Source organism: Mustela lutreola, chromosome 11, assembly GCF_030435805.1.
Source record: "Mustela lutreola isolate mMusLut2 chromosome 11, mMusLut2.pri, whole genome shotgun sequence".
Lineage (NCBI taxonomy): Eukaryota > Metazoa > Chordata > Mammalia > Carnivora > Mustelidae > Mustela > Mustela lutreola.
In genome coordinates, this window is record NC_081300.1 from 88,922,060 (window position 1) to 88,937,860 (window position 15,801).

Genomic DNA, 15,801 nt, shown 5'->3' on the forward strand with positions numbered 1-15,801 from the left:
CTGCTAAGTTCCCAGGTGACATTGGTGCTGCTGGTCCTGGGACCGCATTTTGAGAACCACTGCTCTACATAAAAGTAGCAATTTGACAAAATCAAACTTTATTCTCCAGCCTGACATTTCAGTAGGTGAGTTTTGCTTTTTGGGTTTTGTTGTTTTTTTGTTTGTTGGTGGTAGCGGCGGCTTTTTGTTTGTTTTTTGTTTTGTTTTGTTTTGGGTTTTTGTGTGTTTTTTGTTTGTTTGGTTGGTTTTTTTCTTGTTTTTGTTTTTGTTTTGTTTTTGTTTTTATAGATGGGTCAATCTTTGCTAACTATTTTTTAGGCTTCTATGTTATTTCATCTCTTGGCCTCATTCTGTAAACTTGAGTCTTGTTCATCATCATCTCATCCAGTAAGTATTTGTGTGATAAGCCAAAAGATAAGGCATGATTGGAATCCGGGGTTGTAGGTCACACGCATACACCTGTACTTGAATCCTGACTCCACTAACAGTCATGTGACCACTTCTGAGCCCCATTTCCTCTTCTGTCAAAAGAGGAAAATAATATCTCCCTCACTAGATTGTTAAAAAAAGAAAACAAACCACAAACACACACAAAAAAACCAAAAAAGCCCCCCAAAACCCTAAGTGGGGTAAGTAAGGTAAAAAGCTCAGCCCCCGGTACCTGGTGTATTATAAGAACATCATACATGAAAGCAAATACTGTTACTAAATTTATGGATTAATTTTGGGGTACCCCCCCTACCCAGGAAGCCAGGATACTCGCGAATGTCTAACCCCCTCTCCTCCTCCTTCGGCTTAATGGCCACTTCCTCCGGAATTATCATCAGCTGTCTTGTTGGCGTTCTGAATAGAGAGATTAGCAAACTAATAGGAAATTATGCTCAGAAAGCAATTTGCAGTTATCTAAATTGAGGACTTTTCATCTAATAGGTTCATGAGCGCGGAATGGAGTTTCGTTCTAAGTGGTCGGATGTCAGCACAATCCCCGTATTGTCTGATGACTGTGGATTCAGCTGCAGGAAGATGCTGATGGGTTTCCCAGCTCTCATTCGTGCGTTATCTGCAGCTTTCCTCCTTCTCCAGGTCTTTCCACAGGTTTCTGCAGAACCGAGGTCTGGATCCTTGGAAACCTGGCCACTCCTATCTGCATTTCTTGCAGGAAAAGTGCTCGGTGGTGAATTCGGGTGGCTTGTGCTCTAGGAAACTTGAGTTTGAACCAAGCGTTTTGTTTGTTTGTTCGTTTGTTTTTTGTTTTTTGTTTTTAACTGCAGGGACTGGGTATGGAAAGGAGGGGACATCTTTCAAAACTGTCATTGGAGAAGCATTTGAATTGTCTGTCTCCTGTGTGCGTTGTAACCCCTTTCCCCCCACTCTGTTTTTTAGAGTGTGCTGTGGTTCTGGTTGGGTCAGCATCGTCAGAGACACGGCTGCTTAAAATTGTCCCACCTGAGCCCCTCCCAAGACTTCCTGGCCCAGATGCTGGAGATAGGGCCTAGAAACCTGCATTTTTAATAAGCCTCCCAGAGGGGTCAGATTTGCACTGCAGTGTAAGTGAGGAACAGGGATCTAGAATTAGGGAGGGGGTGAACCAGTAGGTTAATTATTACTCCAGAGGGAGATGCCCAGGCTACACCGGGATGGGGGTGGGAGATACCTGATGCGCATCAGGGGAGGCCCTCCCGGAGGCCTTTGAAGTCTTGAGTGGGACTTAGCCAAGTGAAGCAGGGGGAAGGGTGTTCTGGGCAAGGACACGGCATGGGCAAAGCTTGGATCAGGACTCTGAAGAACTTGAGCATATTTTGCAGTTGCTTGTACCTGGCAGGGGGCTTGGTCCAGAGACCGCTGATTCTGCCAGCAGCTGCAGTACCGGGCCCTGCCACTCTGACTCGTGGGCGCTGTTACCTGGGGCCCCGGGCCTGGGTAGTAAGGACTGCTCACTCCCCCTCCAGCCCCATTCCTCGGAAGCTGGAGCTGTCATCTTGCTGGAGGGAGTCGCCCAAGGCCTTGGGGAGAACAGTGCTGGTGTCAGGGTGGCCTTTCCTTCTGACAGTCGAGTGCAAGGCAGAAGCCAGGGGTTCTGATGTTCTCCAAGTCACCTGCTCTCACAGTCTGAGACAGGAGGGGCTTGGGTGTCAGAATGCATTGTAGATGCTATGACTCATTTTTCTCAAAGACCATGAAGGAGTACTCACTCCTCTACTTTGAAGACAGGATGATGAAGTCAGTGACCACAGAGCACCGCCTTCCCCTACCCATGTATGTCTGGATGTATATCCAGGGACCTCATTTACCAGTGGCTGTGGACGCTGCTAACATCTCAAACCTGAGCCCTCCACTGGAGGTTTGCTCTTGGGGAATTGCAGCTGCCTCACCCCGAGGTGCCTGTTGGGGGGGGGGGGCGGGGATCCTCCCCCTCCCCCACTGGCTCAGAGCCAGGCACTCACTGGGGTAGGTATACAGTAGGCCAGCTAGCTTGCCTCAGGGCAGACACCCTCTGTGATCCAATTCATGGTCCAGAGCTCCAGACGGATCAAGCTGAGACCAGAGTCACTTGAAACCACATCTTAGCTTAGCTTCTCCCCCATTTCCTGTTCTGCTCCCCCTACAATGGAATCGGCCTCTCTTGGAGAACTTCCATCTACAATGGAATCGGCCTCTCTTGGAGAACTTCCATCTATCGCTCAGGAGAACACCCATCTTAGGACCCGCATCTAGGGAACCCAGCGTTGTTGTCTTACCATAAAACGACAGCAGGATCCACACCCTGGAGCCAGAGGGAGCTGAGTTTGGGTCCTGGCTCTTCCACTTCCCAGCTGTGTGATTCTAGGGAAGTTTCTAAACCTCTCTGATGTAAAATGAGGCTGAACCATTCATGTGATGTGAATGCACCAATCACATTAATGGCTTGGGGATTCCCTCCAATCAGAATCTTTCAATAAATCATTCAGCATTTATTTAGTTGTAGAAACTGATTTTCTGTTAATGCAAGGTGGGAAGAGAAACCTACTCGCTAAATCCCCTCCGTGGGTTGATGTGAGGTTCAAGTTCTGGAAAATTCAGCACCTTCCCTTCTTTTCTGTAGTATTTGTTCCCCATTGGTCTTTTGGGATTTTCCAAACCATCCCACTTCTTGGGGGACATGTTCAAGCATTTACATCAGGGTTTCTCAACCTCAGCACTGTTGAAATTTGGGCCCCAATAATTCTTGGTCTGGGTGGCTGTCCTGGACTTTGCAGGATCCTGAGCAGCATGGCTGACCTCCACTCACCAGAAGCCAGGAGCAACCCTGCAACACAAACACACACACACACACACACACACACACACACACACACAGATACACACCCCATCCCCTGTTGTGACAACCAGAAGTGTCCCCAGACTTTCCCAGATCTCCCCAGGGGGAGCAAAGTTACCCTTGGTGGAAAACAGCTGGTTTATGTAACGAATCAGTCACCGCCAACCAGTGGGACTGAGGCACACATCATTCAGTTCTGAAGTGTCAGCGTTAGAATACCATTACTGAAATATTCAACAGAGTGATCAAACATCTCGGTTTGCCTGGGATTTAGCACTGAAAGTCCCATGTCACAGAGGACCTAGGTGGGTCAGGACAGAGCTCTGCAAATAAAGGCACTTCATGTGCTCCAAACTAGGTCACTGCCTGCTTCTGGAGGGGTGAGACCCATAAGTATTTTCTTGGAAAGGTCAAGAGTGAGCTTGGAAAACGGAGTTAAGCAGCACAGGATTTCCAATTTGTTCCATTGTTTGCATGCCCTTTCTGTACCTCCCCAGCAGCCCGGCTGGACATGCTTTCCACTTCTTTTTCTGTAAGCTGTCACTTTACTAATTTTTATTTAAATGAGCCGTGCACTACTTTATCCAGTTTTGCTCCATTACTAGACCTAGTCACTTGGATTTTCCGCTCTTCTCAGTTCCTGTCTTGCCCTGTAGCATCTTCTAACCTGAGTTTTTGCCTCAAAACATAATGTTTGATCTGAAAACGTCCTGGCTTTGTACAGCGACTCCGGCCACAGGTGATGAGCTAGCTAAGAGGAAAAAGTAAGCCATGGTTGGTTTGAGCCACTGGCTGCACTAATTTTCCAAACCCTGGAAACACTGGGGAGGTGATCAGCACTGATGTCACAGCTGCTGCAAGGCTCCTGAAAGCCTCAGGAATTTGCTCGACACACAGGATATTGGCAGGATATAATTACGAGCTTGCGTTTCAGAGATCACCAGCTTAAAGCCCAGACTTACTTTTCCATTAATAGAAACATTTCTGTGTTTCGCAACGATCATAATGGGAATTCGTGTTCCCTTTTATGAGTTTTTACCTAGTACATGCAAAACCTTGCATCCAGTTACAGTTGTATGGGAAGGGGGATTGTGAGTCTACTGGTTGCCGAGGTGGGCATTGAATGGGATGATGATGGCGCCCATGGTAACATGCGTTGAGGGCGTACTAAATGCGGGACATTTTGCTGAACACTTTTATGCATGATCTCATGTAATCCTTGCAACAATCGTGGAAGGTAGGGTCTGTTCACCATCATTTTACAGATGAGGAAACGCTGGTCTTCAGGAGTAAAGCCAGAGTCTCCCAGTAGGTAGATCTGCTCATCAAACCACCTCTATGATTCGAGATCCCAGATTCTTAAGCATTTTGCAAAGGGCCTGTCACACAGTAGGCCAGCCACAAAGGCTAGCCCCGAGGCAGAATGTTCTCAACCAGATCCTGGACCGGAGCTGATCATCTTTTCATCCTCCTTCCCGCAGCTGGCTACCCTCTCCCCATCTCTTGAATTGAAAGATGGCCAACTGGTCTTTGTGTTTGGATGAGCACCTCTGGGGCCTGGGAGCCAAGAAGACTCTGGGGTCACTCTCTCCTCTCTTGGCAGAAGTTGCGAGATGAGAAGGGGGACATCTCCAACAGCTAATAAATGCACAGCTGTCCTGCACTATATCCTCCTATGGAGAAAAGTGCCGGGTTTTCTAATCATTGTTCATTATTTGGCTGACATTTCCAGTATGATTTATACATTAATATTCCCCTCCAACCTTGTTCATTTCTGTTGTGGTGGTTTTCCCTAACCCAGTCTTGGGCCAAAGAGCTCAGCCTCACTGAGTTGTCAGCAGGGAGGGGAAGAAGTGTTTTATCCTCCACTGAGGATATCCTCCACTGAGAGCATATGGGGGCATTTCTAGAAGCATCAACCCAAATGAGAGACCGCAAGGGAACCAGGATGAAACAAAACTGTTTGGTTGGGGTATTCAACAAAACAAGCCCCATGGGAAAGGGGGCTTGTTTGGTGATTGTGCAGGAAGCCTTGAGGAACTCTTAATGCTGTGAGCTGGGAAAAAGAAAACAGAGGGAGGAAGTCAGAGAGATAATGAGTGAGCGATGCCCTTTAATTTTAGCTATCTGCTGCCAGAGGGGGGCTTTCCAAAATGCTGATCTAGCCTTCACCTCCCTGTTTAAAATCCTTCCTTGGTTCTCTCTTGCTCTCAGGGCAAATCCGGGCTCACGAGGCTAAATGGCACCATCCCTTGCTCATTGGTCCTTCCAGCCCTCTCACTGTGTCCCTCCTCACACCCAGACCTCTAGCTACATTGAGATGTCTACCCCTCGGGCGGGCCACATGCATATCAATCAGCACATCTTTGAACTGCCTTTTTTTGCTCCTGCCTGGATCTCTCTTGCGCACTTTGGCTATATTTGGATATACACATTTGGATATATAACTCGGATATAGCCGAATTTACGCACTTGCGCATTTATCCTTCGGTCTCAGCTCAGTTGCCACTTCCTACAGGAAGCCCTCCGGGACTTCTCTCAGGTCCAAAGTGCTACACCCTATCCTCTACTGTCATATTGTATCACATAACTAGGATGTGTTGGGCAGCATACCTGCCTGTCTCTCTGACAGACTTTAAACTGGTTGAGGGTAGGGCTCTGTCCGTGTTGTTCATTCTTTGTATGTCCAGAGCTAGCACATATGTACTTGGCACATAGAAAGCATTCAGTAAATATTGTTTGTGCCATAGACCTGCAAAGTTACTTCTGGAAAGAAAGGGGTTCTTGCCAACCCAAGGCCCCAAGAGCCAGGTCACATCCACTCAGAGGCAGCCGAGGAGAGGTGTTCATGCTTAAAATAGTGAGAGGTGGGTTCACATACCTGGTTGGTGAGCTCCATGCTAAATGTTTGCAAGAGAGATGATTGAAGAGAGAATTCTGGCCCTGTCTTATGACACATGGCCAGGACCTCACAGAGCCCCTGGCACAAAGAGGGAAGACAGTCATGTTCAGGAGCATGAATGAGTGAATGATTCTCACTCTGCCCTTTACTGTCTGTATGATCAGGCTGCTTATGGAGCCTCAGTCTTCCTAACTTTGAAATGGACGTGATGGTATCCACCCTTCATGGCACTGTTGTTCAGAGCAAACAGGTTATGTAAGAACACCTGGCCCGAAGTTGGTGTTTCTTTAACGTTCCCTCCATCAGAGGTTGGGGGCTGGGTTGTTAAAACACACCACTGGCCCTCAGGAAGGAAAGACTGTGTCCTGCTCAGAGGGATTGCGAAGCAAGCTGGTATGCACCAGAGAAAGGCGGGTTGGGCTGCTTGGAGCCAGCTTCTCCTAAATTGATTACAGTAGCTCAGTGAACCATTGAAATGGATGAAGGACTGTGTTCACAGGCAGGAGTCTAGCCCACCTCTTCAGGGAAAACTAACATCCTGATCCCCGGGTCACACAGGCTCTGGGGTCACATCTGCCCCATAGGGCTGCTGGGGGACATGACACGTCCATTAAGGAAACAACAAAACTGCTCATAAAGGGGACATATGTCCCCCACAGTACCCCGGGCGAGGTCCATGCAAGTCTGGTGTTCTTCTAGCCCAAACCCTGTCCTGTCCTCGCAACGGGGGTTGGGAGGGAGGGCAGCGAGAAGGGGACACCGACAGGGACACACCTGCATTTCATAAGCAGCAGGGGATATCATTTGTAAAAAAGCAGGAATCATTTCAAGAAGCCTTTTGACAGAGACGATTCAATGCCATACACCAGTGGCATGTGATGGCTTTCCCTTCTGCCTTTCCTTGCTCTGTCTGTCCTTCTCTGCCCTTCCCTGTCTGTAGTATTTATTCGGCACTTTTATGCACCAGGCACAGACCAGGCACTGAAAGGGGAACAGGAACGGCCCCTACAAAATGAGGAAGACCCAGATCTTGCCCTCCAGATAAAGGCACATATTTAATTTTCAGAGGGAGAGGATGTCTCATTTAGCCAGCAGCTCCTTTGGGGAATGAGATACTCCATGTAAGCAACTTTTCTCGATAGCTGAAGCTTATCCTATTAGCTTTGAATGTTTAAAAAAAAAGGAGGTGTAAGCCCCTTCAAGGAAAAGTTTTTAAATGAGCCCTTTCCAAGTTTCCGGGCTGTAGGAGGTTCCCATGGCATTCTGTGTGTCCACTCCCGTGCGTTTTACCCTGCCTAGAGAAATGTTGACCTATTTGCTGCCTCAGAGGGCCCCATTCAGGCATTTGCTCGTTAGATTCTCACCACACTTTTGCCGATGAGGAGCCCGGAGCTCCACAGGGCACATGGAGTTCCCCGGGGTGTGTGAAGGACAGGACTGCGATTCAGGCTTAGGCTGGCCTGCCTCAGAAGCCCAGGCTTCTCCCCACTTCTGGAAACACATCTGACCTTTGTTTGCTGTCAGGCCTTGTTCAGATCTACCATGCTAATTCACGGAGCGCCTCCCGGCCACGTTTGATGGGGGCTTTGTGTGGGAAGTCCCCCTTCCTTTCCTCTGGGTGGAATGGAGCATCTGGAGAACCACGTTCATGAAGGGATGTGTGCTGAGGACACACAAGGGACAACTTGCAGAGAGGGCTTGGGGTTGGTGTGAGAGCTTTGGGACGGGCCACGTTGGGTTTTGAACCATCATAGTGCCCTGGCTGGGCTCCTGTCTTTCTAAAGACCTCAGAACAAGGATTTAAGGGCAGGTGGTTTATTTGAGACACGATCCAGGCCACACCAGCAGGGGAGGAGGGGAGAGAGACAGGGAGGGGAAGGCAGCCAGTCCTGGGTGCCTCGTAGGGCAGGTAAGGGCTCTGGGCAGCTGAGGTCCAGTCCTACATCTGCATACCACTGACTTGTCCCATCCAAGGGAGAGGACCCTAGGATAGTCCTCAACCAGCTTCCACCCATGGGTGTTTCAGATCTCCAGGCATTGCAGCGAGCCCACAATTCAGCAAGAGGCAAGGTCTTAGGGGCTTGAGTGGAAAGCTATGCACAAACTCGCAACAGTAACAAAATGACAGTTACCTGCTACTTCAAGCAGTTGCCCTGGGCACCCTGCCCGCCTCATGTGGTCAGTGTTCTCTGCAACTACAGATACTGTGTTTCCCTGTAAATACAGGTGCTATGATTGTCCCCATTTTACAGATGAAGAAACTGTCGCTCAGAATAGGTCAGGGACTTCCCCAAGCCGTCACGGCCAGGAAGAGGTAGTGCCAGGCTTTGAACCCAGATTCCTTCTCCATACTCTCCGGACCCCATTTCTCTTTTTGTTGGGGTAGGGGAGTAGAATGCTGGGTTCTGGAAAATCTAGGCTTTTAGACATCACTCATTTGGGGAAGTAGAGTGTGTCTTCCTCCTAGAGTGGTTCTGGGTCGTCAGCATGCCCTTGACGAAAACCCACATTCCCAGCACAGACCGAATTAGAGGGTAAGCCTGGGGGATGGGAGGCATCAAATTTGGAAGCAGGTGGTCGATCTTAACAGTGTGTGGTCCTAGCTTGCTCTTCTGTGGGCGGTGAAAGGAAAAGTCTCCTTTGAGTGGAATCCTGCGTTTTTCCTGCTGAAAAAAATAAAAATAAAAAACGATTCTTTGTAAGTGGGGCATGGTGTGTCTGCATTGTGCGAGAGCCTCATCTCCGGCCCTCCAGGGTCTGTGTGATTTCAGCGCTAGGCTAATCCTGCCAACTCGATTAGCAGGTGCTGGACATGCGGGCGCTAGTTCTTGACGTACCAGCCTCCATGCAAAGGGTTAAGTGCGTTAGCATGAAAGAGTTCTCTGGGCCTTTCTCCAGGAGCATTGGCTTTGGCCCCATCCCCCGGGGCTGCCCTTTGAAATGCCGCCTGGAGGGGCAGGCATTCCATCTCCCACCCTTTGGCCAGAGATGAAGGAAGGCTTTTCCAGAACTGCAAAAGACAGGCAACAAGGGATCCTGGAGAGGAAAACACCAGGGGGAGGCAGGAGATGACCGAGGTCCCAGGAGGCTTGGCCTGCCTTGTCCTGGTTCGGGCGGGGTCCAGAGGTCACATGAAGCTGCTTGCCCCCGTGCATAGCGCTGCCCATGAGAGCGAACAAGCTTCTTCACATCTGCACGTCACCCTTCCAGCTGGGATTGTTAGAGAAGACTCGTAGGCGGGAGAGGCAGAAAGGAAAAATTTCTTTCTGGAAGCTTCCAGGGTGGAATGAAGCTATTTCAAACAGGAATGAGTACAGATACTTCTTGGTTCCATTTTCATTTGGCATCAGCAGATTCCCCAGCTGGGGGCCTCCCAAGCATCAGTCCGACCTGTCACAGCTGTCACAAGCCTCCCGTGGCCCCCCAGTGCCTGCAGAATCGAATACAGACTCTTTGCCCCTGCTGCCGGGGGCCCTGCCCATGCCCTCCTCCCCTTCCTCTTGTCTTTATGGCTTTGCTGTTCTCTGTACTTCAGCCTGACCAGCCTTTAACCTCTGATCCCTGAACCCGCAAGCTTGTTCCTGCCCCCACACTTTAGCTCTGGCTGGAAGCTCTTCCCCTCCCACTCCCATACTCTCCATCCTGTTTCCCTGTATGATGTTTTTCCTCCGCCTTACCACACCTGCGATGATCTGATCTTTGTTTACGTGTGGTTTGTCCTTCCCCATAAACATAGCGGCTTCTCCTGTCCTGTCCCAGACCCCAGTTAAGTGTTTTGCAGAATGATGGAGAGGCTAGTTGTACATCCAGCAGAGCTTCCCACTGGGGTGTGGATGCAATATCCATGTCCTCCCTGGGGGCTGGGACCTTCCTGTAGGTCAGACAGTCTGTGGGCCTTAGAAAAGAAAGACGGGGGCACCTGGGGGGCTCATTCAGTTGAGCATCTGCCTTTAGCTCAGATCACGATCCTAGGGTCCTGGGATCCAGCCCCTGCACTGGGTTCCCTGCTCAGGGCAGAGTCTGCACCTCCCTCTCCCCTCCCCCTGTTCATGCTCTCCTCTCTCTCTCAAATAAATAAATAAAATCTTTTCTTTTAATTTATTTATTTGACAGACAGAGATCATAAGTAGGCAGAGAGGCCGGTTCCGGGGGTGGGGGAGCAGGCTCCCCACTGAGCAGAAAGCCTGATGCAGGGCTGCTGGGATCACAACTTGAGCGGAAGACAGAGGCTTTAACCCACTGAACCACCCAGGCAACCCAAAATAAATAAAATCTTAAAAAAAAAAGAAAAGAAAAAGAAATTTACAGTGAGGTGGGATTTTTATTATCCTTCTGAAGTCAGGTAACTGTAGGGGGAAGAACAAGGTGACATCTTAGGCTTATCTCAAAGGAGGAGCTTTTGATTTTGCTGGTTACCCAAAGCTTCTTGTTCATTCACTGCCACCCCCAAGATGTAAACGAAGAAGAGTGGAGGTTTTGGAGGCATCTGCATCTGCTGGTTAGACCTGGGCTTGGGACCTCTGTCTCTTACTGTCTTTTACTGAAAAGCCTCGGTTTTTCACTCCGTAAAATGGGGATGACAATAGTTGCTACTGTTTAGGATTGTTACAAGGATTACATAAGTTGTGTAAAGCCCCGGGGGGCATGGCTGGTACTTCACCAGCACCATGTAAGTGGAAGTTCTTGTTCTTCTCTAAGTCACAGTGTCTTTGTGACATCCGTGACCGGGAGGACCTCTTAATGTTTTTCAACCAGTAAAACTTAGACTCAGATGCCAAAAGCTGTCCCCTCTTTCTGACAATTCCAAGTTATGTAAGCCAGCTTGTCCCAATCTAATTCAGTCATTCATTCACCTCCCTGTCATGATTTTATCATATATGCATAGCAGCCCTACTTTTATTTATTTACGCCTTACCACCTTTTTAACTCAAATAAATGTATTGAGGGGCGCCTGGGTGGCTCAGTGGGTAAAAGCCTCTACCTTTAGCTCAGGTCATGATCTCAGGGTCCTGGGATCGAGCCCCATGTCGGGCTCCCTGCTCAGCAGGAGTCTGCTTCGTCCTCTCTCTCCGCCTGTCTCTCTGCCTACTTGTGATCTCTGTCTGTCAAATAAATAAATAAAATCTTTAAAAAATGTATTTAAAGATGAAAGTGTATCCCATCACCATGAGTGGAAAATCAGCATCACTTCCATGAATATGTGGCAACCAGGAAAAAAAGATGTTCAGATGGAAAAATTAATTTATTAAATTTCCTGTCGATAGTGTTGCCTTTCCAAATCTGGTACTGTGGTAGCATGTGGTAGAGAAATGTAAAGATGTGTTAGCACCAGAAGCCTTCTCCCAGATGCAGTCAAAGTGGAGGTGACTTGGAGATAGACTAATAATGTTCTTTCTGCCCACATAGCTCCTTGCTTCCCCTCTGCACTCCTACGGGCCCCAGGTCCAACTTTTCCATCTCAGAGTGGAATCCAGGGCCCTACTGTGTCCACCACAGACTAAAGACAGGAGGAATCGGGAAATGTGCATAGATATTCCCAAACGATCAGCGAGACCAGTGGTTCTCACGCCTGAGCACGTAGCAGACTCAGGGAGAGAGCTTGCTGAAACAGGGGACTGCATTTCAGCTCTGAGTCTCCGTTTCTATCAGATCTAGGGTCCCTACCCCAGAAGCTGCGCTCCTGAAAAGTTCGGAGACCACTGGTGCTCATGCTGCCAGTCTTGGGACTCTGCTTGGAAAACCACTGAGGCTGGGGGGAGTCCAAGTGGAGTCTGTGGCTGGACATTCAAGTCATTCTGTTAGAGAGAACTATCAGGTCCCTGGAGGGCAAGAAGTTTGAGCTTCTAAAGCTTCCACCTCTCTGGATGGAGTTTGTTATTGGGAAACCTTTAAGCAGGCTGCAGGGTCCTTCTGGCAAGAAGGTCTGCTGTCGGCAGTCAGACTGGCGTGCACAAAAATGGTAAGGGGAACAAAGGGGTGCAGACAGGACACCCATCGCGTCTGCCACGGTGTGTATTGGTATGGAAATTTGGAAGAATTTCCTAAGGACATATATACTCTAAAAGGAAAAGACAAAGCCAGGTCACAGTTAGTTGGTTTTGGTTTTTGGTTTTTTGGGTTTTTTTGTTTTGTTTTGTTTTGTTTTGTTTTGTTTTATCCTTTGGGAGCCTGGCCAGGCTTTGGGAAAGAACAAGATGACATTCTCTCAAAAGAGGACGCTTTGAATCTAAACTCTTCTTACCTCTGAAACTGAATACCTCTCATGAATCTCATCCTAAATGGAAGCCTTGGTTAGCTGTCACCTGTTGCTTGACAAATGAGAGGCCACCTTTGGCACCACCGACCCAAGTTTTCTGCCAGGAAAGCTTGGTTAATCTGTTTTTCCATCTGTAAAATGGGAATGATGATAATATCCATTGTGTAAAGTGTTTATAAAGATCCAATAGCATAGCATTTGTATCATGCTTAGTACAATGGCTGGCAGACGAGTCTGCAAGGAGACAGGGGATTGTTATTAGGATTGGGTGATGATGATGATAAGGATAAAAAATGCAGACTGTGGATTGCCTGGATAGCTCAGTTGGTTAAGTGTCCAGCTCTTGATTTTGGCTCAGGTATGATCTCAGGGTCGTGAGTTCAAGCCCTGTGTCGAGCTCAGAGCTGGGCTTGGAGTCTGCTTAAGAGTCTTTCTCTCTCTCTCTCTCCCTCTGCCCCTCCCTCCATCCCCTCACTCTCGTGCACTCTCACTCTCCCTAAAATAAAAAAGAGAAAAGTACAGACTGAAAGGCGAAGATATCTTTCAAAGCATAACATCTAAGTGGACACTGTTGGTGAAGGAGTTGCTACTCAACCTGGACCACCCAAGTCTGACCTGAGAGAATGGAATGACAATAGCCTTTATCCAGAGTTAATTTCCTAGGTGCCAAGGAGATACTTTAGCTGCCCCATCTCATCTCATATTTTGGTATTCACAGCTTCCAGAGCTTTCTGAACCATCAGGGCATCCTGTTCATCTATCCATCCCTCCTCCCACTCAGCCTTCCACCCACTCTTGCCTCTACTCATCCATTCCTCTGTCCACCCATCTCTCCATCCATCCATCCACCTACCCACCCACCTGTCTGCCCATCCATCCATCCATCCATCCATTCATCTACCCACCCACCCAACCACCCATCCATCCATCCAACCAACCAACCATCCATCCATCCATCCATCCACCCATCCATCCATCCAACCAATCATCCACCCAACCATCCATCCATCCATCCATCCATCCATCCACTACCCATCTCTCCATCCTTGTCTCTCTTTCTCTCTCAGGTTAAAGTGCCACAACAAATGCACCAAAGAAGCCCCTCCCTGTCATCTCCTGATCATCCACCGAGGAGGTAAGTATTTAACACTTCCTACCGTAGGGGTAGGCTGGGGTGGGGGCTCTTGTAGACCCTCGGAGATAGCTGTCTCATCCAGGCCATTTCTGAGTACCTCTTAATCCCCTGATACTTACCTGATTTTTTGCCTCTGACACTCTTCTTCCTGACATCTGTCTCCTTCACCCATCTCTGGTGCCTGTTCTCCATCTTCCTTGCCCCTCTGATGGTCTCTCTGTTACTTTAGCCCTCAGATTCATCTCCCCCTTCCAAAGTCTTTTTCTCTCATTCCTGCCTGCTCTCCTAATTTCCACTCTCCTCTCGCTCCCCCAATCTCATTGCTTTTCCTTCACATGTAGAAAGGGTGCTGGCTGAGTGTTCCTCAATCACTTGGCCCTGCAGAGGTGGGTATGGGGAGGGGGCGGGCTTGGGTCTCTGGATTTGGGCCATCTGTGTTCTGTCCCCTGGGGCCCTGGGAGTGTCTGGGCCAAACTGTCCACCTAGGGAGGTAACAGCTACCCTTAGGAGAGCCACTACCAGCCTTTACCCTGTGGTGGTGGTGGGGGAAGCAAGACCAATTGAGTGCAAAGGAAAGACTGGACGGAAAGGCTTTGCCCTGCCTCCCAAGGACTCAGTGGGAAGCATCTCCTCCGGAAACCTGGCAGTCCAACCTTGACAATAGTTCCCCTGACTTGTCTCGTGGGGTAATTATCTCTCATTGTCATTATCTACATTGCAATTCATTCACCAGGGGACCCTCTAGGCCTGTGCTCTTCAATACAGCAGCTGCTAGCCACATCTGACTGTTTAAATTTAGATTAAATGAAATAAAAGTAAAAATTCAATGACTCTGCCACACCAGCCACATTTCAAGGGCTCAGTGGCCACCGGTGGCTACATACTGGCCAGTGCAGATAACCAACGCTCTCCTTGTGGCTGAGAGTTCTCTTGGGTATCACTGGCCCCAACTTTTGCTATTCAAAGTGCAGTCTGTGTATTGATAACCTGGAAATCCCTGGGGAGCCGTGTGGTTCCACACACATGGTTTCTGGCCCCACTGGAGACCTACTGAAGAGGAACCTGCCTCTTTCACCACACCTTCGGGCAGCTCTCTGCCACCTTAAAGTTAAGAAGCAAGGCCCTAGAATAGACATCGCCAACACAGGGGCCAGCACAGCCAAGCAAGGATCGGAAAAGAGAGAGGGTGGCCATGTAAAACCATGCACAGTGGAGAGGGCACCCAGGGGCCGTCTAGAGAGGACAGCTGCTCCAGCAGTGATGGAGGCAACGTGGACCTGCTCTGCATTTTTTCGCAGTTCCACGAAAAACCCAAATAGTTGTATGAAGACGCTCACAACTTATTAACTATTTAAAAATTCTCACTGGCCAGTTCCCCATCACCCTCCTTCTAATAGGCTGGATGGAGCCATGGAGCCAACATTGCATATACCACCTGCTGATCTGGGACAGAGTCCCTTCTGGTCCCCACTGTGTCCCTCGCAGCTCCCCTGGCCTTAGTCAGTGTAGGCTCTGGGGAATCCATGCCGTTTTAGAGTGAACCCAAGGGAAAGGTAAAGATGGAAGCAGAGTGCCGCCCAAAGTCCTGGGATGTGTTCCGAAGCCCACGGGCTGTTGGTTGTCCGTGATCTTTGCGTTGCTTACTTCCACGAGGAGGGAAATTGCGAGTAAAGGAAAAATCTTCAGCTCTTTGCCCCTTTCCACCCACATCCTAATCAAGAACCATCTGTTCCTTGCACAACTGTATACACTCAACGAGGCTATTTTTAAACGTGAATTCTCAACAGCTCTCGAGCCCTAGTCTTGGGTCAGCGTCACTGGAGAAATTCCTCTTTGTCGTGGACTCTGTTGGAACCCAGCTTCCATGTGCAGACCAGAACCAGCCTGCTGCATGGGGACTGGCTTTCAGAGGCTGACATCCGAGGAAGGGCTCCCTCCCCCCGACCCGCCTTCCTGGCCGTGCCCCCTTCACTCCAAGGCAACAGGTGCCTGTACATGCAAGAGCCATGGATCTTTCCAGAAGTCCCCCAGGTTCTTGCTTCCTCCTCACCATACCCCCCCCACACCCCTGTTGATAGGAAGTTTAAAATATAGTTGGTTTCCATGGAGATGGCAGCTCAGGCTAAGCAGAGAAATTAAATCCCCGGGTCAGTGCAAAGCTTTAACTTTTCCACCAATGCCCCACACCCCATACAATAAAAACAGCAAAA

At 49.1% G+C, this 15,801-nt stretch overlaps 1 protein-coding gene across 3 annotated transcripts in view; it reads left to right on the plus strand.

Annotated features, from left to right (window-relative positions):
* The window catches only part of KSR2 (kinase suppressor of ras 2), a 416,470-nt gene that overhangs the window by 304,030 nt on the left and 96,639 nt on the right, over window positions 1-15,801 (plus strand). For all 3 annotated transcript variants that reach the window (XM_059140070.1, XM_059140071.1, XM_059140072.1), the window contains one exon: window positions 13,524-13,591. In XM_059140070.1, the coding sequence (XP_058996053.1) occupies window positions 13,524-13,591 (68 nt within the window). The remainder of the gene's footprint in view (window positions 1-13,523; window positions 13,592-15,801) is intronic.